Consider the following 22,039-nt stretch of genomic DNA (forward strand, 5'->3'; position numbering starts at 1 on the left):
TAGTAAAGAATCCGCCTGCAATGCGGGAGACCAGGGTTCTCTCCCTGGGTTGGGAAGATCCCCTGGAGACGGGAAAGGCTACCCACTCCAGTATTCTGGCCTGGAGAATTCCATGGACTGTGTCCATGGGGTCTCAAAAGTCTGGACGCGACTGAGCAACTTTCACTCCATGTTGTGTGTGTGTTTATTACCAGCTTCTGTTTTTCCAGCCCAACTCCTCTTTTTCTCTGGCTGTTTGCCCCTTGCCTTCTACCCCTTATAACCACAGCATTTCCGTTTTCATCCTCCATTTTCCAATGGGCTTTCTTTTTCTGGTTCCCATTTTTTCATAAAACGACCCCTTCCTCTGACCCTGCACTCAGCCCCTTTATTCCTCTACCGCGGCTCCCATTTAACCTCTGAGCTCCCTGCCGCCTCAGGTCTCCAGTTTTATTCCTCTCATTTCTTCCCTCTCTCCGGAATTCCCAGACCCTCACCCTCCCACCCCAATTAATTCCTCAGGCTTCGCTTTTTGTTTTCCCAATACTGATTCCTTGGGTCTTCAGGTTCACCTTCCAAACTGATTCCCGCCCCACCCCTCACTCCGATTTTCACCCTGCCCCATCTCCTCAGCTCGCCGATGCCTTTCCTTACCCCAGCCTTCGTTTTTCCCTCAGCTCCACCGCATCCCTTTTTCAACCCACACCTCCTCCCTCCATCTCCGGTCCTTATCTGGCCCTTATAGTCCTCCCCACTCCGTTTGACCCATCTCTCCCCCAACCCGGATTTCTACCCCAGCCCCCGCCTCCTCTTCACCCGAGCCCCGCTCCTCTCAGCTTTACCACAGGCGTTCCCTCTGCCCCTGGGTTCTCCCACCACCGTGCCCTGCCGGCCCCGGTTTCCCTTCAGCCAAGCTCTCCGAATACCCCCCACCGCTCCCTTTTTATTCTGCGGGCCTCACCTGCCCGCCTCCCACGCCGGTTTTTCCCTCAGTACCACCCTCGCCCGGGATTACTTCCTGTCCGCACCGACCCCCGTTTTCCTCCGAGCCCCACCCCCACCCCTGGGTTTTACGCCGCCCCGCCCCCACTTTCCCCTGGTCCAGGCTCCTCCAAACCCCAGGTTCTTCTGCCCACCACCCTCCCCATCTCCTTATCAGCCCTGCTGCCCCTCCATCCAAGCTCGATCTTGCCCGAGGCCACCTGCCCCCACATCCCCGACTCCCCCTCAGCCCTCGCCTCCCCCGGGCCCCCAGGGTCCACCTGCCCGCCCCGCGTGGCCAGCAGCCGGGCTCCCGGCTTCTCCCCTGCGTGCCCCGGCCCCGCCCCCCGCGCGTCTCCGCCCGCGCCCGCCGCCATGTGACGGGAAGCAGCTGATGGCCTCTCCGGGTGGCGGCGGGCGCGGCGGCGGCGGGGCCGGGGCGGGGGCGGGCTGCGTGGGGGCGGCATGAGGGCCGGCGGCCCGGGGGGCTGAGGCGCCCGCCGCCTGCCGCGAGGCCGCGCGCGTCCTCCATGGAGGCCGGAGGTGAGTCGGGCCGCAGCGCGCGTTCCCCGCCGGCGGGGCAGGGCCCGTTCCCCTCGGGGTGGGGGGTGCAGGCTCGCCCGGGAACGGTCCGCGGGGGTGGGGTGGCATGGGCCACCGGGCCTGGGACGACCGCGTCGGCCGGCGGCGAGGTGCACGCCCGGCGCTGAGCTTTGTTTCACTTTCGCTGTCAACGGCCCCCACACCGTCTCCAACCTCTCCCGTTTCCCCGCCGGACCCGGGGACTACGGGCCTCTGTGCAGCAGGGATCCCCACCCCCGGGACAGTTGGGGGGGGCGCCTGGGGCCAGACGCCACCGCCCGGTTGGGACGCCAGGCCCTCTGAGGTGTGGGTGTTTTGATTCCCGAGAGGGGGTGGGTGCCCAGCTGTCATGTGACGCACTCGAGGTCTGGGTGGGAGTCCGCTCTGCCCCATAGAAGCTGTGTGATCGTGGACGAGCCATTTAACACAAGTCTCTTTTGTATCTGCAAAATGGGCTAATAATAGTATCTGCCTTAGCGGGCGGTTGGGAGCTTCTCAAACTTGCCTGCGCATGAAAATCGGGTCTGGAATTCCATTTGAAAACCCATATTGCGAGCCTGGTGACATAGATGGGGGGACAAGTTAGGATACACCGATGAGTGAGGTACTTGCCTTTATCCTTGTTAACAGCTGTATCAGAAAATGGTGTGGAAGTCAGAGAATATTGGAAGCACTTGGAGGGTCAGCCCAAATGAACTTAATAAGCCTCAGGGGGAATGGTGTGCTTGTGCTAAGGCCAAACCTCAAGGCGCGTGCTTCAGAATCTTTCCAACCACTTTGCCTCTAAACCCCACTAATATAGAAATTTGGGGTGGGCTTGTGGTTTATTCTGGGAGTCCCAACTCTTGAATATACTCCCTTGCTTAAAGGCAGTTTCCCTAGGGGAAATTTCTCTGAAGGGGTCAAGGCCTGGACTCAGAATTTGTTCCAGAACCTCTTTGTATTCTTCCAGTGAAGTGCAAGCTTCATTCTGGTCTGGAAGATTATGATTGTGGGTGTTTTTATGTTTCCCTGACTCCTTGGATGGAATAGGGATTACTGGTGGGTGGGTGGGTTGAAATCAGGGGATTCCCCCAGGGTGGTGTAACTTTTTAATTTGGAAAATGACATTTCTTTGTTTGCTGGAGTCAGGCATTCAATACCAGGTGTAGAGGTAGCTCTCTCTACTTTCCCATCTAGATAAGGGCTTTCTTTTCAGTGAGTGTGTTACCCATAGAACTCTTGTTAAATGGCCTCTAGTGTTTGCCTGAAATCTTATGTGAATCTTTTTCTAGCTTCCGCTGTCATTTCCATTGACTCCTTTTAGTTTATATCTGACAGTGATCTGGAGCTAGTCTCCCTTTTTAGCAGGAATCTGTTTCCAGTTCTGGATTTTTCCTAATGATTGACGACTGTGTTTTGGGGTGTGGGCTGAGCTACTGAGAGCTGCCAAGCTACTGTTTTAAAAAAAAGGTCAGTTTTATGTTCTTTTGAACCTGAATAAAGGCCATTGTGATGGGATTACAATGGGCAACAGTAGATATCTTCAGAGCAGTGGTTAGAATGCATTTATACGTTGAAATATTTATTGAGTAACTACTGTATGTCAGGCACTCTCTAGGCCGGCGCTGCCTGAGAGAACTATAACCTCAAGCCACATATGCAATTTGAAATATTTTAGTAGCGGTGTTAAAAAAAGTGAAACAGGTGGATTTAACCTTAAAATTAAATGTTTGTCAATCCAGCATATCTAAAATGTCATCTCAACATATAATCTTGGTAAATTATTGAACATTTTTAGATTTTTGTTTTTGTACTGAGTCTTCGAAATAAAGCATGTATTCTGTAGCTAACAACCCATCTTAATTGGGACTTGCCACATTTCAGAAGGTTAGTAACCACATGTGGCTAGTGGCTACTGAATGGGACAGTGCAGCCTGATAGCAGTGAACAATTTGAAGTGAGGATAGGGAAGAGAGAAACTACAGTCACCTAAAAACAAGCAATCAAGAGAAGATGGGTGAGTGACGGTTAAAAGGAAAATTCAGTGCAGTGAACGCAAGTCACTAGGCCACTTTGGGTAGTGAGGCCAGGAAGGTCTCTCAGACGTTGACACGGGCACTGAGGCCCAATCTGGACACGGATCTGGGGCCAGCCAGGCAGAGTTTTCTAGGATGATGGAACAGCTAATGTAAAGATCCCAAGGCAGGATAAATCGTAAAGCTTCCTGCCAGCTAGAGTCCTTCATAGCTTCTGTCTCTGTGTACAGGCAAATCTCCTCCCACAGAAGAGGCCCATGGTACGTATTTTTCTACTCCGTCTGATTATCCAAACACATCCCAATGTTTAGTTAGAAAACTCGGATCCATAGCCCTTTTCACCAAGAAGGTCCAGGGCAGGTACAATCCCAGATGAAGCTGGATCCTCTTGCCTCTGGGTTTTTTGTTTTGTTGTTGTTTTTTTTTTTTTTTAAGTTCTGCACTAATTATGGCTTTTTCTTCCAGCTGCCAAGTTTAGTTTGGGCCCAGACTCCCTTTCAGAATCTTCATAGTTCCTTCATTTTTTTTTTTTTCCTCCTTATTTTAGTCTTTGAATTCCCGAGCCTAAGATAGCAAGAGATTAAATCCCCAAATGACAGAAATAGAGTGTGAAATCTGGATATGGCTTATGTTTAAGAAGCATTTCATGTTAAATTTTTGGCAAAGGCATCATAACAGTCTAAGGGACTTCATTTCATGTATATTATAGACAGATACCATGTATATTTATTCCACAAATATTTACTGATGGCCTGCTCTCTGCCAGGAACTCTGCTAGGCACTGGAGATAAACATACAAGGTCCCGACTCTGTGGCATTGATGTCCTAGTTGGAAGGTGACAGATAATGATCACAATGGTGTTTGTGCTGTAAAGAAAATAAAGTGAGAAGTTTTGAAGAACCTTAACTTGGAATCAGAGAAGGGCTCCCTAAGGAGCCTTTCTTAGGGCTCTCTCTCTTCACATATTCTACGGTGAAGAGAATAGCTGGTGCAATGGCCCTGAGGTTGGAACTAATTGAGCACCACCAAGGGGTGAGAAAAGGCCTATGTGCAGGACTTCTAGGGCAGGGTGAGGTTTTTATTATGAGGTGGATTGAAACTGATCACTGAGAGGTGAGGAGAATAGGTGGTGGGGGCCAGAGAGGGGGCTAGGAGAGCAGTCGGAAGCTGCTTAGAGATAATGTTGGATAGATGAGCTGATGCTGATGAGATGGTGTTACATAGTTGAGAATAAACAGCCATGAGGTGGAGGGAAGTTAGGTTTGCCAAGTCTTTTGGGAGCAGGCTCGATAGAACTTGTTCATGGGTCTGGATTGGGAGGTCAAGAAAAGAGAGAAGTCGGGGACGACCCCTTTTCATATTGTGTGGAGCCTGCGTGGCGTTGAAAGGATGGATGACATGCATATCCTGGAGGAAGTGAACCAAGTGTGGCTGTTACCAAGATGGAATAAAGTCAGGTGATAAAAATGTACCTCCAGGTCAATGTCATTTAATATTTGACTACTCTGGTTTCTCAGCCTCAACACCATTCCATTGACGTTTTAAGCAAAATAATTTTTTTCTTGTGGGAGTTGGGGGCAGTCGTCCTGTGTGCTGTAAGATGTTTAGCGGCGTCCCTGGCCTCCTCCCATTCGATACTAGGAGCAGCACCTCCCGGAGAAGGCAGTGGCAACCTACTCCGGTCAGTACTCTTGCCTGGAAAATCCCATGGACGGAGGAGCCTGGTAGGCTGCAGTCCATGGAGTCGCTAAGAGTCGGACAAGAAAATTTTCTTTACTGAGCGACTTCACTTTCAGTTTTCACTTTCATGCGTTGGAGAAGGAAATGGCAACCACTCCAGTGTTCTTGCCTGGAGAATCCCAGGGACGGGGGAGCCTGGTGGGCTGCCGTCTATGGAGTTGCACAGGGTCAGACACAACTGAGGCAACTTAGCAGCAGCAGCAGCACCACCACCCCCAGTTGGGACAACCAAAATATTTCCAGATATTGCCACATGTCCCCAAGGGACAGAAGTGCCCCCAGCTGAGAACTGGATTACATGAAGGAGGCGTTGACAGGGTAGGGCCTTGTTACCTTAAGATACCTAGAAATAATGAGAATAAAGAAAACACCATAGGATTGCTGCCTAACATTGAGTCTTGTTTTCGATTTGAAATATAAAATAATGTCCTACCATGCAAATATTCACATCCAGAGGAGAATGCTCGATTACACAAGTAATTGTATAAGTGAAAGGGTCACATATACAAAAATACAAATTTCTAGGAGGAATTACCTAGGCCTGTACAAATGCCAGTTTAGACAGACCTAGATTTCCACATAGAACCTCAGGGAATGAATATTCTCTTTACAAAGGAAACTTTAAATTTTTTCTTTAAATAGCAAAGCCACAAAGTCTTGATATAATTTATTAAAATTCTATTTAAAGAGAATTTTCAGCAAAATATATCCATGTAAATAAGATGTACCCCTGTATTTTCCTATAATGCATACGTCAGGAAATATTATATATATGCACACATAATATTATATACATATTTGCATGTTTACTATCTGATTTATTGAATCTAAGAGATCATGGATTGTATTGCCATATGTATCACTGAAAAAATACTGCCTATTAAACTATGAGAAGTCATCACTTGACACATCCTGATTTTAACAAGGTCAAACTACGAGAAGACATATAGAGATATGTCCTAAAATACACAAAACAGGAGCTGTTAAATTAGTATCTATCTGGTAACAGCTATAAAAGGGTCAGTCTCAAAACTGCTAAAGTGGAACATACTCATCAGACAGTGACCTCATTCAGGATGGAAGCCAGTTTTTGTATTCATATGTATTGCAATCAGAGGATCAGTTCTGAAGGCCTTGAACTTAAAGACTGTCAGCCATTGAGAATCTTCTGTCAGAGGATGGAGTTGAATTAGGGACTGCCCTTCAAGTCAATGAAGAAGCACCAGTCCAGCCCCCACCCTTCACCCCGAGAAACAAGGATTGAATTGGCTTGGTGTTTGAAGGAGGCTGTATAAATCCCGAGCTGGAGATGGGGTTGGGGCAGAGGGAATTGATAACTACAGGAGAGCAGTGCAATAAACAGGGTAGGACTTATTTCCGCTTTGATAGTGTGAGATCTGGGTACGCTTCTCAGTTGCTAATCTCAGTGGGATTCTCATAAGCAGAATATGAGTCCAGGTGTGAACTCGAATGAGCTACTTGGGGCATGACAAGGAGACGTGTGTGGCTGGCACGCGGTATGGACCGGAAAAGGGAGGCTGGGGCCAGTGGGGTGGGGAGGAAGGTTGCCTTTAGTGGTAGGTAAGTGGGTGCCTTGGAATGTATTTGAAAGAAATGTTGTGATGTAATATGTGTTTCAGTTTTAGCAGGGTCCCTAGGGGCAGGGAAAACATGAATCTTGTAAAAAATATGGGCAAGATGGGATGAAGATTTAAGCCAGAACAGAAAGGAGATGGAAGAGGAGGGCAGATCAAGAGGTGGTGAGCAGGGCCAGTGTTAGCCTTGGTGATGGGAGGGATGCTGGCAAGTGAGGGGAAGCCTGTGTTTCAAATACTCCTTTCGGGAGAGAACTTAAGTACATCTGAAGGCCTCCTGATTAGTACCTTCTAGCTCAATCCTTGTCTGGCATGCCTCCTTTCTTCCTCTTTGGGCTTTCATGAGAAAACGAGGCCCCCCTTCACTGGGTTCACCCTGACAAAGGTTACTCTGAGTCATGGTTAACCAGCAGTGCCAGAACTGAGTAACCCCACTGGAATTTGGCCTGTGGCTACTGTTATTGCCCTGGGTCATTTAAATGACAACTCCCTCCCGGAATCCAGACTGTCACTTTTTGCCAGGGGACGACCTCTGCTTTCCTGTGTCTGAGTCAGCAAGGTGCTGGGGGACTGGGCTCTGCCCTTTCCGGTGAGGCAAGGGTGCCTTCTTGAAGTATGCTATCTCCTGCCCCAGAGGAGCCGCTGCTGCTGGCCGAACTCAAGCCCGGGCGCCCCCACCAGTTTGATTGGAAGTCGAGCTGTGAAACGTGGAGCGTTGCCTTCTCCCCGGATGGTTCCTGGTTCGCCTGGTCTCAAGGACACTGCATTGTGAAGCTGATCCCCTGGCCGCTGGAGGAGCAGTTGTAAGTTCTTTGACACCCAAAGGAATGCAGATGTCCTGGGGAACTTTCCCAAATGACATCCTGCCCAAGAGCAGAAGAGGGAAGCTGGCCGACCAGTTCAGAAATTGATCATCGGGGTTTCCAGGGTCCTTCATCCTGTACCTGTGAAACCTCATTCTGTTGATAGCCCCAAGTGGTTTTTTTTTTAACAGCTTTATTGAGGTATAGTTTACATACTATACAATTTTCCCATTTAAAGTGTACAGTTAAGTGACTTCAGTGTATTTACAGAGTTGTGCATCCATCATCATGACCAATCTTAGAACGTTTTTGTCACCCCCAAAAGAAACCCATCATTCTTTAATACCTTTCTCCTATCCATCCCTGACCAGCTTCTAATCTACTTTCTGTCTTTAAAGATTTGCCTGTTCTAGGCATTTCATACGAATTGAATCATACATTGTCATCTTCTGACTGGCTTCTTTCACTTAGGGGACTATTTTCATGGTTATCTGTGTTTTAGCATGCTCCGTGACTTAATTTCCCTTTATTGCCAAATGATATTCCATTTTATGGAGACATCACATTTTGTTTTATAAGTTTATCAGCTGGTGAGCACTTAGGTTGTTTTCACTTTCTGGCTATTAGAAATAATGCTGCTGCGAACACTTCCGTACTGGTTTGTGTGTGGATATGTTTTCGTATCTTGTGTGGATGTATGTTTTCATGTACGTTTAACCATTTGAGGGCGTGTCAGGCTGTTTTCCAGAGTGGTTGTACCATTTTATAATCCCAGCAGCAGTGCTGGAGATTCCCAGACTTCCCACATCCTCACCAACACTTGCAGCATGGCCATTGGAGTGGGTGTGAAGTGGCATCTCATTGTAGCTTTGATTTGCATTTCCCTATTGACTGCTGATCTTGTGCCTCCCTGCCCCTCACAGCCCTCCCCCGCCATGTGCTTACTGGCCCTTTGCCTATCTTTTTGGGAGAAATGTCTATTCAGATCCTTTGTCCATTTTAAAATTGGCTAGTTGCCTTTTTTGTTATCAACCAAGTTGTTTCTGATATTAACTAGCTTTTCTTTCTCTGCGCTGGACAAGTCTCAGTGTTTGAAGGCTGTGAGCTCCCAGTCGGATGGCCTAGCATCTGCATTTTTTTCATTTGTCCCAGGGCAACTCTATGTCTGTATTTATTTATTCAGCCAGCATTTTTTGCAAATCTTCCTTGCCTGACCAGGAGCCAAGGGCTGAGAATTCTGAAATATATTAAACATGGCCCCTGCCCTTGAAGGTCTCATTTGTTTTGCTTTAAGCATTTTAAAATTCGCATATTAAAGTTTTTCATAAGTCCAGTCTGAAGCTTGTTGCCTTGATAATAGGTAATGCTGATGCAAATTTGTTGAGATGAGTACTTTGCACGCTGCAGGGGTTGAGGGGTGTACATTTGTGTATTTTCTGGAAGGAAGGCCATTTCAACAATCTTAAAACTGTTCTTCCTGCAATCAAAAAATCTCAGAAATGAGGTCATCTATTTATTTGTTTTTAAAAAAGATTTTATTGGCATATAGTTGATCTACAATGTTGTATTATTTTCTGCTGTACAGCAGAGTGAATCAGTTATACGTACACATTTATCCACTCTTTTTTAAATTTTTTCCCATATAGGTTATTATGGAATATTAAATATAGAGTTCTCTGTGCTGTATAGTTGGTCCTTATTCATTATCTATTTTATATATAGTAATGCATATATGGAGAAGGCAATGGCAACCCACTCCAGTACTGTTGCCCGGAAAATCCCATGGATGGAGGAGCTAAGAGTCAGACACGACTGAGCGACTTCACTTTCACTTTTCACTTTCCTGCACTGGAGAAAGAAATGGCAGCCCATTCCACTGTTCTTGCCTGGAGAATCCCAGGGATGGAGAAGCCTGGTGGGCTGCAGTCCATGGGGTCGCACAGAGTCGGACACGACTGAAGCGACTTAGCAGCGGCAAATGCGTATATGTCAATCCCAGTCTCCCAGTTTATCCCTCCCCTTTTTTCCCCTTAACCATAACATTATTTTCTACATCTGCAGCTCTGTTTTGTAAAATAAGTACATCTGTACCTTTTTTTTTAGATTCTACATATAAGTGCTATAATGTGTTATTTGTTTTTCTCTAACTTACTTCACTCAGTATGACAGCCTCTAGGTTCACCCATGTTGCTGTAAATGGGAGGTCATGTATTACATACACTGCTTTTCAATATGAAATTAATCATATGATAGTTAAAAGTCAGAAATAGCTTAAAATCTGGTAACAAGAATGGTTAAGGAAATTATGGTATTGCCATCTGATATTTTTGCAGCCATCAAAGATTGCATGTAGGCTTTTTTTTTAATGTTTATTTATTTACAGTTGTGTTTGGTCTTCATTGCTGTGCAGACTTTCCGCTAGTTCTGGCGAGCGGGGGCTACTCTATAGCTGTGGCTCGAGGGCTCCTCGTTACTGTGGCTCCTGTTGCAGAGCATGGGCCCTGGGTTGCTGTGGCTTCAATAGGTGCCACACGGTGGGCTCAGTAGTCACAGTGCCTGGGTTCTAGAGCACAGGCTCAATAGTTGCTCCACAGCATGTGGGACCTTACTGGATCAGGAATCATACCCGTGTCTCCTGCATTGGCAAGGGGGATTTTTTACCACTGAGCCACCAGGGAAGCTCTGTTTTTTGTTTTTGTTTTTGTTTTAATCACATTTTTCAGTTCCTTCTATACTCGTTTAATGAAAATGTCAAGATCATTCATTATTTATTAATCCCCCAGTCTAAATGCTAGAGATTCAGCTTCATATCCAGATTTGGGTATGATGTATATTTAGTCTGAAAAATAATTTTTTTAAAAAGCATAAAGTGGGAAATCTGTTATTTCCTTGAAAATCACTTCTGTATTCAAATATATATATATATATATATATTTTTTTTTTTGCTAAGTCGCTTCAGTCGTGTCCGACTCTGTGCAATCCCATAGACGGCAACCCACCAGGCTCCCCCGTCCCTGGGATTCTCCAGGCAAGAACACTGGAGTGGGTTGCCATTTCCTTCTCCAATGCATGAAAATAAAAAGTGAAAGTGAAGTCTCTCAGTCAGGTCCGACTCTTAGCGACCCCATGGACTGCAGCCTTCCAGGCTCCTCTGTCCATGGGATTTTTCAGGCAGGAGTACTGGAGATATGTATATTACTAGACATAAATATAACTTTCCCATATTAATTAGGGAAAATAGAAATTTGAGCATTAGCCCTTTTTGTGTATCTTTTGTTTAATATAATGAAGGGAATATTGTTTAGCGTGTTAAATGGCATGTTACTTATTTTAGGGAAAAACCATATATTTTGAAGAGTAATAACTTGAGGAAATATTTACAGTATAAGGCTTACTCAGAAAAGCAAGCTATGAAACTCTATGCAGTATGATCCCAAATTTGTTTTTGAAAAACATGTATATACATAAATAAGAATTCATGGTACAGTGCTTACTGTGGTTAGAGTGGTGTTCAGTTGCGTCCGACTCTTTGCGACCCCATGGACTGTAGCACGCCAGGCTTCCCTGTCCTTCGCCATCTTCCAGAGTTTGTTCAAACTCATGTCCATTGAGTCAGTGATGCCATCCAACCATCTCATCCTCTGTCGTCCCCTTCTTCTCCCACCTTCAATCCTCCCCAGCATCAGGGTCTTTTCCAATGAGTCAGTTCTTCGCATCAGGTGGCCAAAGTGTTGGAGTTTTAGCTTCAGCATCAGTCTTTCCAGTGAATATTCAGGGCCGATTTCCTTTAGGATGGACTGGTTGGATCTCCTTGCAATCCAAGGGACTCTCAAGAGTCTTCTCCAACACCACAGTTCAAGCAGCAATTCTCAGTGCTCAGCTTTTTTTATAGTCCAACTCTCACATCCATACATGACTACTAGAAAAACTATAGCTTTGACTAGACGGATCTTTGTTATTGGGCTTCCCTTGTGGCTCAGACGGTAAAGTGCCTGCCTACAGTGCGGGAGACCTGGGTTCAGTCCCTGGGTCGGGAAGTTCCCCTGAAGAAGGAAATGGCAACCCACTCTAGTATTCTTGCCTGGAAAATCCCATGGATGGAAGAGTCTGGTAGGCTACAGTCCATGAGATCTTCTCCAACACCACAGTTCAAGCAGCAATTCTCAGTGCTCAGCTTTCTTTATAGTCCAACTCTCACATCCATACGTGACTACTAGAAAAACCATTGCTTTGACTAGACGGATCTTTGTTATTAGGATCTGGGTAATTTTTATAATTTTCTCATCTCCAAAATTTCCCCATTTTCCACTATTATTTTTATAGTTTGAAATAATTGTTATTTTAAAAGTTCTTTAAAAGAGAAAATCTGAGTCCTTTATATTCTTGTTAGGATTGTTACACACTTAAGAAATCATACAGTGCTTTCAAGATTGAGCAAATAATTGATATTAACGAAATAATGTACTACTTTTAGAAATAACATTTTCAGACACTTTAATTTTGATGAATTTAAGTTCTAATGACTCTACCCGGGTCCCCAGCTACCCCCTACCTTCCATGTAGCTCACTCTTTGAATTCATTGCAGACTCTGAAGTCCAAGGCATTTGCTGGACACTAGGCTGGGACACCCAAGACTTGGCTCTGATTCTGCCTGCAATTCTGTGGCCCTGGGAAAGTTATCTCTATCCCAAGCATGGAGATTTTAATATCTTGTTCTAGAGAATCTATGATGTTAAAATGAATTAATATATAAATGTGCCTTAATTCCTTTGGAGTAAAGTAGCTACAGATGCATCTCTTAATTCAAATACAGAAGTTAGGATTTTATAAAAGAAATAAAAGGTAACTTTGGAGGTTCCAAGCTGTCCTGCAGAGCTCCATGGCCAACTCAGGCTCCCAAGTCAGAGCCGGGCAGGTCTTTGAAGTGCATGTGTCGGCCTGTCTGGGGCCACGTGTGCACTGGGCGGCCTTCATTGAAAAGTTCACTGTCATACTCAGGTGTTGTGTCAGAATGACAAATTTTCAGAGCACATTTGGCCATTTAGACCGGGAGTCAGCAAACTTTTTCTTTAAAGGCCCAGATAGTAAATATTTTGGCTTTGGGGGCATATGTCTCCATCAGGACAAGTCGGCTCTGCTGCTAGAGGGTCTAAGCAACCCTCAATGAGATGCAGGCAAACAAGCAGACTTCATATGCAAAACAGACTGCCTACCTGGGCACTCCCTGCCAGCCTCTGCTATGGAATAATAGGGTTTCCAGAGCTGAAAGAACCTACACTGGCCTCAGTCTCTTGCTGCCAGTTTTGTAGGTGAACTTGGTTAAAATTCTTTAATATATTTCAACCACGTGATTGACAAAAGTATGATTTACCTAACTTTTGGGGAACAAATGTAATACAGAAAGAGGTTCAGCTGCATGTACGTCGACTATAGGATTTTTCATGGAAATGAGTTCCAGCTTTATCATCACCATTCCTTCAGTTTGATAAACCCAAGAGTGTGGTCAGAGTCAGGTAGAAAAGCAGGACTGAGTACTTGCACTGATAAAGTATACCACAGACCAGAAACTGCGTTTGCGGGCTGAACTGCAGGGCAATTTAATTGCTTGTTCCTTTGAGAGTTATGTGAGGCAGAGTGTGGGCAGGGCCCTGTTTCTTAGGGACAGAGTCTTATTTAGCTTGTCTAGGCCTGTGTTTCAGCATAAGTAGAAGGTAAAAGGCAAGGCTTGGGCTACAACATCTTTGAGGTCGGCGTACCTGTGAACAGCTCTGAGTTCTTTCCTTGATGCCCTGCTGACTGGTTCCTGGGCTGGAAGAGTCATCAGAAAAGAAATGAAAGAGCCCCACTCATGGATCAGAGCAAAGTGAGGGAAGGTGGAAATCACGTGTATTAAGCAAACTGTTGGGCTTCCCTGGTGGCTCAGACGGTAAAGCGTCTGCCTACAATGCAGGAGATCCAGGTTCAATCCCTGGATTGGGAAGAAATCCCCTAGAGAAGGAAATGGCAACCCACTCCGGTACTCTTGCCTGGAAAATCCCATGGATGGAGGAGCCTAGTAGGCTATAGTTATGTGACTCCGCAAAAGAGTTGGACACGACTGAGCGACTTCACTTTCACGCAAACTGTTGTCCAGAAAGGGGTTTATTTTTCTGCTCCTAGGGTGCTTTCTAAGCTAGAGATAAAGGAATGCTACAAGGCAGAAGAGTAGCAAATGCGTAATCAGGCTCTAAGTTCTGTCCTAGTTCCAGACCTACAGCATGCTTTCTTTCTCATGAGGAACACTGAATGTCTCTCTCCTTCCATGCACCAAAACCCAGGAAAACTTTCCAAAGAAGAGAATGACTCCCTGGAGCATCTGTGATCTAGTTCTCCCACAAGGCAGGTCACGCCACTGCAGGGCTGTCAGAAGTGGAATGAGCCACGGCCAGTGAAGTCCCTGTTACAAGCATTCTAAAAAGAAACAAGAAGAGAAGTCATGTTGCTGCTGCTGCTAAGTCGCTTCAGTCGTGTCCAACTCTCTGTGACCCCATAGACGGAAGCCCACCAGGCTCCCCGGTCCCTGGGATTCTCCAGGCAAGAACACTGGAGTGGGTTGCCATTTCCTTCTCCAATGCATGAAAGTGAAAAGTGAAAGTGAAGTCGCTCAGTCATGTCCGACTCTTAGCGACCCCATAGACTGCAGCCTACCAGGCTCCTCCGCCAACGGGATTTTCCAGACAAGAGTACTGGAGTGGGTTGCCATTGCCTTCTCCGAAAGTCATGCTAGAATTCACCAAAGTTGTTTCTAGAACTTCAAAGGCTTAGATGCCCCAGAGTGAAAGATTGGTTGACTTGGCAGTTTCAGATTCATTAAGAACTCTTCTGCTTTCCCTAGCATCCCTAAAGGGTTTGAAGCCAAAAGCCGAAGCATCAAAAATGAGACAAAAGGGCGAGGCAGCCCAAAGGAGAAGACACTGGACTGTGGGCAGATTGTCTGGGGCTTGGCCTTCAGCCCATGGCCTTCTCCACCCAGCAAGAAACTCTGGGCTCGCCACCATCCGCAGGTGCCAGATGTCTCTTGCCTGATCCTTGCTACTGGGCTCAACGATGGGCAGATCAAGATTTGGGAGGTACAGACAGGTAGGTCATTTCTGGCTGGGATCAAGGACCCCAGGGCTCACTTGCACATTCTGATCAGGGACGGCCTGTTGACTGAGGGGTGTGGCCGTGACCCGAGGACCAGGGCTTCCTCTCCCCCTGACTTAGTGCCCCGCTCTCTCACGCTAGGGCTCCTGCTTTTGAATCTTTCCGGCCACCAGGATGTCGTGAGAGATCTGAGCTTCACACCCAGTGGCAGTTTGATTTTGGTTTCTGCATCTCGGGATAAGACTCTTCGCATCTGGGATCTGAATAAACATGGTATGGAAGTGAAGGGATGACTTGGAAGCCCCCATATACTCTTTATTTGCCCCCCTCTCTGCTTGACCAGTGTCATTTTATCCAGAACAGTGTTTCTTAACCTTTTTTCTATTAGTGCCTCCTAAGGAGACTTTTTAGACATACTTTTCCTAGTCACCACCTCCCCCCCCAACTACCTGGGAGATTTTCATACCAGAGATACAGAGATACACTGTGTATCTGTTCAGGTGCTGAATGCTTATCTATGCTTTGTACATAAAAAAGGTAAGATTTTTCTGACCATCAAGAACCAGTTTTCACCACTGATGAAAATACATGGTATAGAATAGGTTTTCTCAGCTCTGGCACTCTTGCACTTTGGGCTAGATAATTCTTTGTTATGGGCCAACCTTTGGGTGCTCGATTGTGGAGCAGTATACTTCTCGTACCCATGAGATGCCAGTAGCACCTTTTCCAGTGGTAACAACCAAAAATGTCTCCAGACATTGCCTGGTTTTCACATGGAGGGCCACAGTCTCCCTGGGTTGAGAACCAGTGATTGAGAAGAAATCATCCATGTTGGGTACTTCCTGTTAGAGATACAGTTAGAAAGAATCTAGGTTAGAAGAATTCTCTCAGGCTAGGGGTGGGGCGGAGCAGGGTGTTCATTTCTCCTTTAAGCAGAACAGTATCCAGGAGTGGCCTGATGAAGAATTCCATTCATCTCTGGTGTTGATCCTTAGCTGGAATGGTGACACAGGGAAGAGGAATTTATTTCCAGGATATTTCTCCCTCATGTGGACAGGGACGTGGGTGTGGAGGGAGGTGGCAGAAAGAGGAAGTGGCGACGTGGCCCGTGAAGAGCGCACTTGTCCCCCTGACAGTGCAAAGTCCGAGTCGTGACTATTGCAGCTCCAGCTTACCTGTCCCTTTCCTCTCAGAAACAAGCCTGCTAGCTTGTCAGACAACTAAGGAGGTGCTTGTGGTGGCCTTCCCTGGAGGCGTCTCATCACCCAGACAGCCCTGGAGCCTCTTCTGTCTGTTGCTGTGGAGCTTGTAGTTGCGTGGTCCGAGGTGGGCCTGCAGACTGGGAACACTGCTCAGAGGCAGCACCATTTATAATGTGTGTCCACAGGCAGCTGGCCACCACCTAAGGAAGGAGGGGGAGGGGACCGAGAGTGGGCAGAATGGCCTAGGCCAATTACTAGGGCTTTTCAAGGAGAGAAGGGCTAGAGTTGTGTCTCTGCCCGGCCCTGCCGTGCTACCCTGCCTTGATATATTCACTCACACCTACCCGGGGGCAGGTGCACTTCTTACAGCTAAAGAAACCATGACTGACTTTAAAAAATTTTATTTCCAATGTATACTCACATATACACATAAACTCATAAATGCATATATATGACCATAGACATTTCCCCCCCCTTGTTGGGGTTTCTCCCCCTAAGCGGTCTCACCCTCCCCTCAACTGCATTCCTCCATGATCCCCCCTGTAGTGCTGTCACCCATGCTAAGAGCCTTCCACGTTTCCTTCCATGTTTTTCTCTATACTTACATAATCTATTCAGACACTCACGTTTCCATTTATGGATTTGGGGGTCATTGTCTCACAAAAATGGAATCTCATTTTTTACATTTTTTTGCATCTTGCCTTTTTTTTTTTTTAATTAAACACTCCATAGAAAATCTAGTTCCTTAATTTCATGTGACTTAACAGATGGAATACTACCCTTTGTCCATCCGTTCCTCTGTTGATGGGCATTTGATTTTTTCCAAAAATGGAGACCTGGAGAGATGAAATGAGTGTCCCAGCATAATGCACTGAGTAGACAGTGGAGCCAGGGTTCAAGCCCAAGTTTGCCTGCCTCAGAGCACGTGCCCTAATGACCCTGCACCACTACTCATCCATTCATTCTGGCGAGGTGTGGAGAGTGGGATCCTGTAACCGGGGGAAGCTATTACAGAGCATGAATGACAGAATTGAAGGTCTCAAATTTGGGAGGATGCTTCAGAGTAATCCAGGTGGTTGGAGGACCTGAAAAGAATAGTCTGCTATAAAAGGAATGTGTCCAATCTAATCTGTGGCCAGCCCTTATCCCATTGACCTTGTGGATTTTGGTGAAGCAGTTGGTAATGATTTCCTGTGGGCATTGTAATGTCACGTTAATAGGTTTCAGGCATTTAAATGACAAGTCTTGTCATATGTCTCTGCATTAAAAAAGGAGCCCAAATCTAGAAAGATGGTACTGATAAAACCTATTTGCAGGGCAGCAGTGGAGATGTAGACAGAGAACAGACTTGTGAACACAGTGGGGGAGGAGAGGGTGGGATGAATGGACAGAGTAACATGGAAACAGATACACTACCATATGTAGAAGAGATAGCCAGTGGAAATTTTCTGTATGACTCAGGGAGCTCAAACCTATGCTCTGTGACAGTCCAGAGTGGGTGGGATGGGGTGGGAAGGAGGTTCAAGAGGGCGGGGACATATATATACCTATGGCAGATTCATGTTGATGTATGGCAGAAAGCAACACAATATTATAAAGCGACTATCTTCCAAATAAAAAGGGGGGAGTGTGGGCTCAGCTGCTGGAGAACCATTGGATACAGCAGGTAGGGGGGCCAACACCACTGGTTTTGGGGCTTCCTGCTTTGTGGTTCAGGGAGTTGGCTAACTGTGTGCTCCGACTTCTCTGCCAGGTAAACAGATTCAGGTGTTATCGGGCCACCTGCAGTGGGTTTACTGCTGCTCCATCTCACCAGACTGCAGCATGCTATGTTCCGCGGCCGGAGAGAAGTCGGTGAGTCTCAAACTAGGGGTGCCCTATGCTGTGTTGCTTCAGTTCCATGAGACGTGGAGGCCTGTGTGTGGGAGGGTAAGCGAGCCAGTGTCCTTGAAACTCGCCTGCAGATCCACCCCAGCGGGAGCCGCGCTGCCCGCTGAGGCCCCTCCTGCACGCCTGCCTTCTGATTTGCATTGTGACACGGACCCGCTGCACCACTGGAGGGCCGTTTGCCTTCACAAGATGGGAAAGTGGTGCTTTTTAAATGTCTTTCCCCCTCAAAGTCTAAGATTTTAAAAGTTGCAACCCACACTTGGATCCATATTTCCTTCGAACCATCTAATCTGAATCCATCTGATTAGGATTTCCATTTCAAATCATAAAATATATAGAACCTTCTTGAACTTTGTCCTGAAATCCTATCTCTTATAAGAAAAGTACTGGAAACCCAGGAACAGTTTGGAAACCGTTTGAGTTTTGTATCTGCATCGGGCTGTTGGTTGCTGTGACTGACTTGGGAAAGTTAAGAGTCCACTATTTGGTACAGCCCAGGAGGTTAATCATTGATTTGAGGTTTGGAACTAGGTGAAAATGAGAGTTTTCTTAAAGGAAAGAAAAAAATTATTCTTTTAATGATTCTCAGAAGTTTTAAGTTAATGAGCTAGATCAGACCTACAGCTCTGGGGCAGATTTCTCTGGTCCTGTAAACCAAAGCAGGGTGTCAGATGGCTCTGTTGGGTGCCCTGGAATTCACCTCTGACACCTGTTTTTAGTTTTAAGTGAAAGGGCAAGATAGCCACTGGCTTAGGTTTTCAGCATGCATTGCCCTACTTGGTAAGAGAGCTCAGAAGCAGAACCCAGATGCCTCCCCTGAGCCATGTTGGCAGCCATCTTCCTAAGGTCAGTCAGTTTATCTCCCTTAAAGTAAGTGTCTTGAGCATGTCCCTTGCTTAGGCGTCTCAAGTATTTAGACCCGTCACTTTATTTAAGCCCAAATGACACACACTGGAAGAAACGTGGAAGAGCGGGTAGAGAGCTTGGCTTCCCCTGGCTGTCGAGCTGGGAGAGGCAGGGCTGTACCTTCCCCTCGCTGGTCACGTCCTGAGTGCTGTCTCCACCGTGACCAGGCACCTGCTCTTCCCACAGGTCTTTCTGTGGAGCATGCGTTCCTACACGTTAATCCGGAAGCTAGAGGGCCACCAGAGCAGTGTGGTGTCTTGTGACTTCTCCCCTGACTCTGCCTTGCTCGTCACGGCTTCTTACGATACCAATGTGATCATGTGGGACCCCTACACCGGCGAGCGGCTGCGATCACTCCAGTAAGGACCACCCCCCTGCTTCAGCTTCCTGGTGGGGTAACCGATGAGAAACCTATCTTGGTGCAGGACCCAGTGCGGTCCTGCTTATTCTAAGGCACTGGTGTGTGGCGGTGTTTGTCAGTGAAGTTCTCAAATGAGCCCCCAGTGCCTTCAAGTCTCCTGTGATCGGAGGCTCACTGTATTGCTTGGATTCAGCATTATGAAACCTCACAGTGACTCTTTGTTTCCATTTACTAATAACTGTAGTAACAGGTTCAGAATGATCCTCTTATCGAAACTGTTATTTCCAAAGTGAGTTTTCATATTCTCACCAACTTGGTCTCCTTTTCCCCTTTGTCTCTGTTGTTTTCTGAAGCAAATAATAGGTAGTCCTATAATTATCATGTATCTTAGCCTAAAAAAGACTTTCAGTTTGTACTGGGGCATACAAGTGAGGGCTGACCTACTTTGCATAAGGAAATTAGCACGGGGAGTGTTGGTAGCTCTTCAGCCCTCTCCATGAGACACTGGAGCTATGAAATGCACTTGTTTCCAGTTGTCTTTTACCCAGTCTGCAAATCCCCAGGTTTTCCACATAGGATCTAAGACATGTCTGGAACCTCTTCGTGGCCGAGGCAGTTTGGCCTCCTGCCTGGGGATGAACACTGAAGGGTGGAGGGTGGCCGAAACTCCAGGCCCACCTACTGTCCTGTGTCCTTCTCCTCAGCCACACCCAGCTCAACCCCCCCATGGATGATAGCGACGTCCACATCAGCTCCCTGAGATCTGTGTGCTTCTCCCCCGAAGGCTTGTACCTCGCCACGGTGGCAGATGACAGGTAATGAAGAGAAACCTCTTTACGCAGCCTCAGAGCCAAGTGCTTGAAAGGACTTGTACCATCACCTTCAGGGTCTGACCTCAGGCCTACTGACGTGTCCCATTCTCCTCCAGGCTCCTCAGGATCTGGGCCCTGGAACTGAAGACTCCGATTGCATTTGCTCCTATGACCAATGGTCTTTGCTGCACATTTTTTCCACATGGTGGAGTTATTGCCACAGGGTATGTATCTGTTAGCTGAACAGATGGGTAGCAATTTCTGCTGAGTATTCCATGCAGCTTTTTAAGGAAAGAAAGCATCTAGAATTTTCTTGCCTATGAGGACGGCTGTAAGGAAATCTGAGATTACATAAAATTCTAATATTTACTTCTGCCAGTGTAGTTTATCATTCACTTTTAATATTTAACCTAAATGTAATGAAAAATCTACAATTCATGCTACCAAACAGGCCAAGTCTGCAAGGAAACAGAAATTAAGATGATGCAGAATTTATATGGGAAACCATTTGGGGCAGAGACCACCTGACAGGGAACATCTGTAATGCAGTAAGTGGCACTCTGCCCCATTACATTTGAAGCCATAGAATGATTTATAAAGGCCTGCACTCCCAGAGATAGCACTTTGGACTCGGAGGTGTCTAGAGTTCTCTTAGTGCTCTCGGCAGCCTTAATTATTCACGCCACACCCTTCACATGTATTTCCAAGGTCCAGGTTGCATTTCACTCTCTGCAGTCTCCTGCCAGTGCAAGTCAGTAGAAACGTTAATAACTGTCACGGTGAAAAGACAACTCCTAGGTCTGTCTTTCGTTTCATTTCAGGACAAGGGACGGCCACGTCCAGTTCTGGACGGCTCCTCGGGTCCTGTCATCACTGAAGCACTTATGCCGGAAAGCCCTTCGAAGTTTCCTCACGACATACCAAGTGCTAGCACTGCCAATCCCCAAGAAAATGAAAGAGTTCCTCACGTACAGGACTTTCTAACCCAGTCTCCATAGTCTTACTTGTTTTCTTTGTAGCAGGATAAATCTTCCTGACAAAGGAGTAGGTGGAATAATGGGCCAAACATCTGGCCTTGGCTTGAAATACAATTTCTATTTGGGAAGCTGTGAACAGAATGTAGCAAAGCCAGATTCCAGTGGACCCGCCGGGGTCTCTTCCCCAGGACACAAGAGTGTCAGTCTTAGAAGAGGGACAGAGTGATGGAGCCTGAGCTTTACCTTCAGTCCACTTACGCACAGCAGTGCTGGGCCCTCTGGTCATTTTAATTCCAAGTGCAGTTAAGGAGTTGTTTCACAGAGAGGAGCGCCTGGGCCTCACGCCTCTGTGGCAGCAGGAAAGTTCCCACTCCCTTGACTGGAGTGTGGCTTCTGCTAAGTGTCTGTCACTGATCCAGATGCAGAAGAGGCCTTGGTTCTGTCCTGCTGGTCAGAGCGGCTCTGATGTGAGTGAGCAAGGGCTTTCCTTCTCCCTGCTCCCCTCTGGCCCGCAGGACAGGTGTCATAGAGATGTCTGGTGGGAGGCACTGTCAGCTCAAGTCCAGGTGACTCAAGAGGCCGTGCTCCTGCTAGTAGATTTGGCTTTTTTTTTTTTAAATAATGGTGTGCATGTGCCGGAGGTGTCAGATTTGTGTGTCGGGTTACACAGAACGTATTCCTCAACTGCATGACTGTCCCAGTGGCTACTGAGTTATCTGTCAGTTGTTTGCCAGTTAGCATATTTATTTGTATTTCCTCAACAGATGTTAAGGTACAGCTGTGTTTTTGTCAATGGTATCTAAAAACCATAGTACTCAATTTCAACAGTTGTGAAGATGTCTCCTTAATTGTGTGAAGAATTGGTGTCATCATTTCAGCTGATTTTCTTCTGTACGAGATCTGACTTGACTGCTTCAACTCATTGGACTCATCAGCCAGTCTCAACTCTGCCCCTAAACACAACTAGTTCCTTAAAAGTACTGTTCTCCTTCAGTGGTGTATAGTTATCTAATCAAGACACCTCATTCAAACAAAATCTGCCTTTGGAAAATTTAATATATTTTAA

At 46.6% G+C, this 22,039-nt stretch overlaps 1 protein-coding gene and 1 non-coding gene across 4 annotated transcripts; both read left to right on the forward strand.

Moving 5' to 3' along the window:
* The first annotated feature begins 1,399 nt into the window (after window positions 1–1,399).
* Window positions 1,400–21,798, forward strand: WSB2 (WD repeat and SOCS box containing 2). Of its 3 annotated transcripts, XM_061384882.1 has the most exons (9): window positions 1,400–1,503; window positions 7,531–7,699; window positions 14,575–14,819; window positions 14,967–15,098; window positions 17,781–17,881; window positions 19,010–19,182; window positions 19,889–19,999; window positions 20,113–20,220; window positions 20,818–21,798. In XM_061384882.1, exons 1-9 carry the CDS (start codon window positions 1,491–1,493, stop codon window positions 20,978–20,980), a joined length of 1,215 nt encoding a protein of 404 aa, XP_061240866.1. In that variant the 5' UTR covers window positions 1,400–1,490; the 3' UTR covers window positions 20,981–21,798. The 3 variants fall into 3 exon arrangements, with proteins under 3 accessions (XP_061240866.1, XP_061240867.1, XP_061240865.1); XM_061384883.1 differs by lacking the exon at window positions 14,967–15,098; XM_061384881.1 differs by lacking the exon at window positions 1,400–1,503 and having other exon boundaries at window positions 7,497–7,699.
* On the forward strand, window positions 13,609–13,680 carry TRNAC-ACA (transfer RNA cysteine (anticodon ACA)). The gene has a single exon. It is a non-coding gene; the product is annotated as a tRNA-Cys (tRNA).
* Window positions 21,799–22,039: the final 241 nt, after the last annotated feature.

This window comes from Bos javanicus, chromosome 17, assembly GCF_032452875.1.
Source record: "Bos javanicus breed banteng chromosome 17, ARS-OSU_banteng_1.0, whole genome shotgun sequence".
In the NCBI taxonomy this organism is placed as follows: domain Eukaryota; kingdom Metazoa; phylum Chordata; class Mammalia; order Artiodactyla; family Bovidae; genus Bos; species Bos javanicus.

Excerpts from the sequence above, each read along its gene's own strand:
- WSB2 (XM_061384881.1), top strand. The coding sequence starts at position 7,512 with ATGCTATCTCCTGCCCCAGAGGAGCCGCTGCTGCTGGCCGAACTCAAG. Across the intron at positions 17,882-19,009 it reads CCGCGGCCGGAGAGAAGTCG|GTCTTTCTGTGGAGCATGCG; the intron begins GTGAGTCTCAAA and ends CTCTTCCCACAG. Across the intron at positions 20,000-20,112 it reads GCCACGGTGGCAGATGACAG|GCTCCTCAGGATCTGGGCCC; the intron begins GTAATGAAGAGA and ends ATTCTCCTCCAG.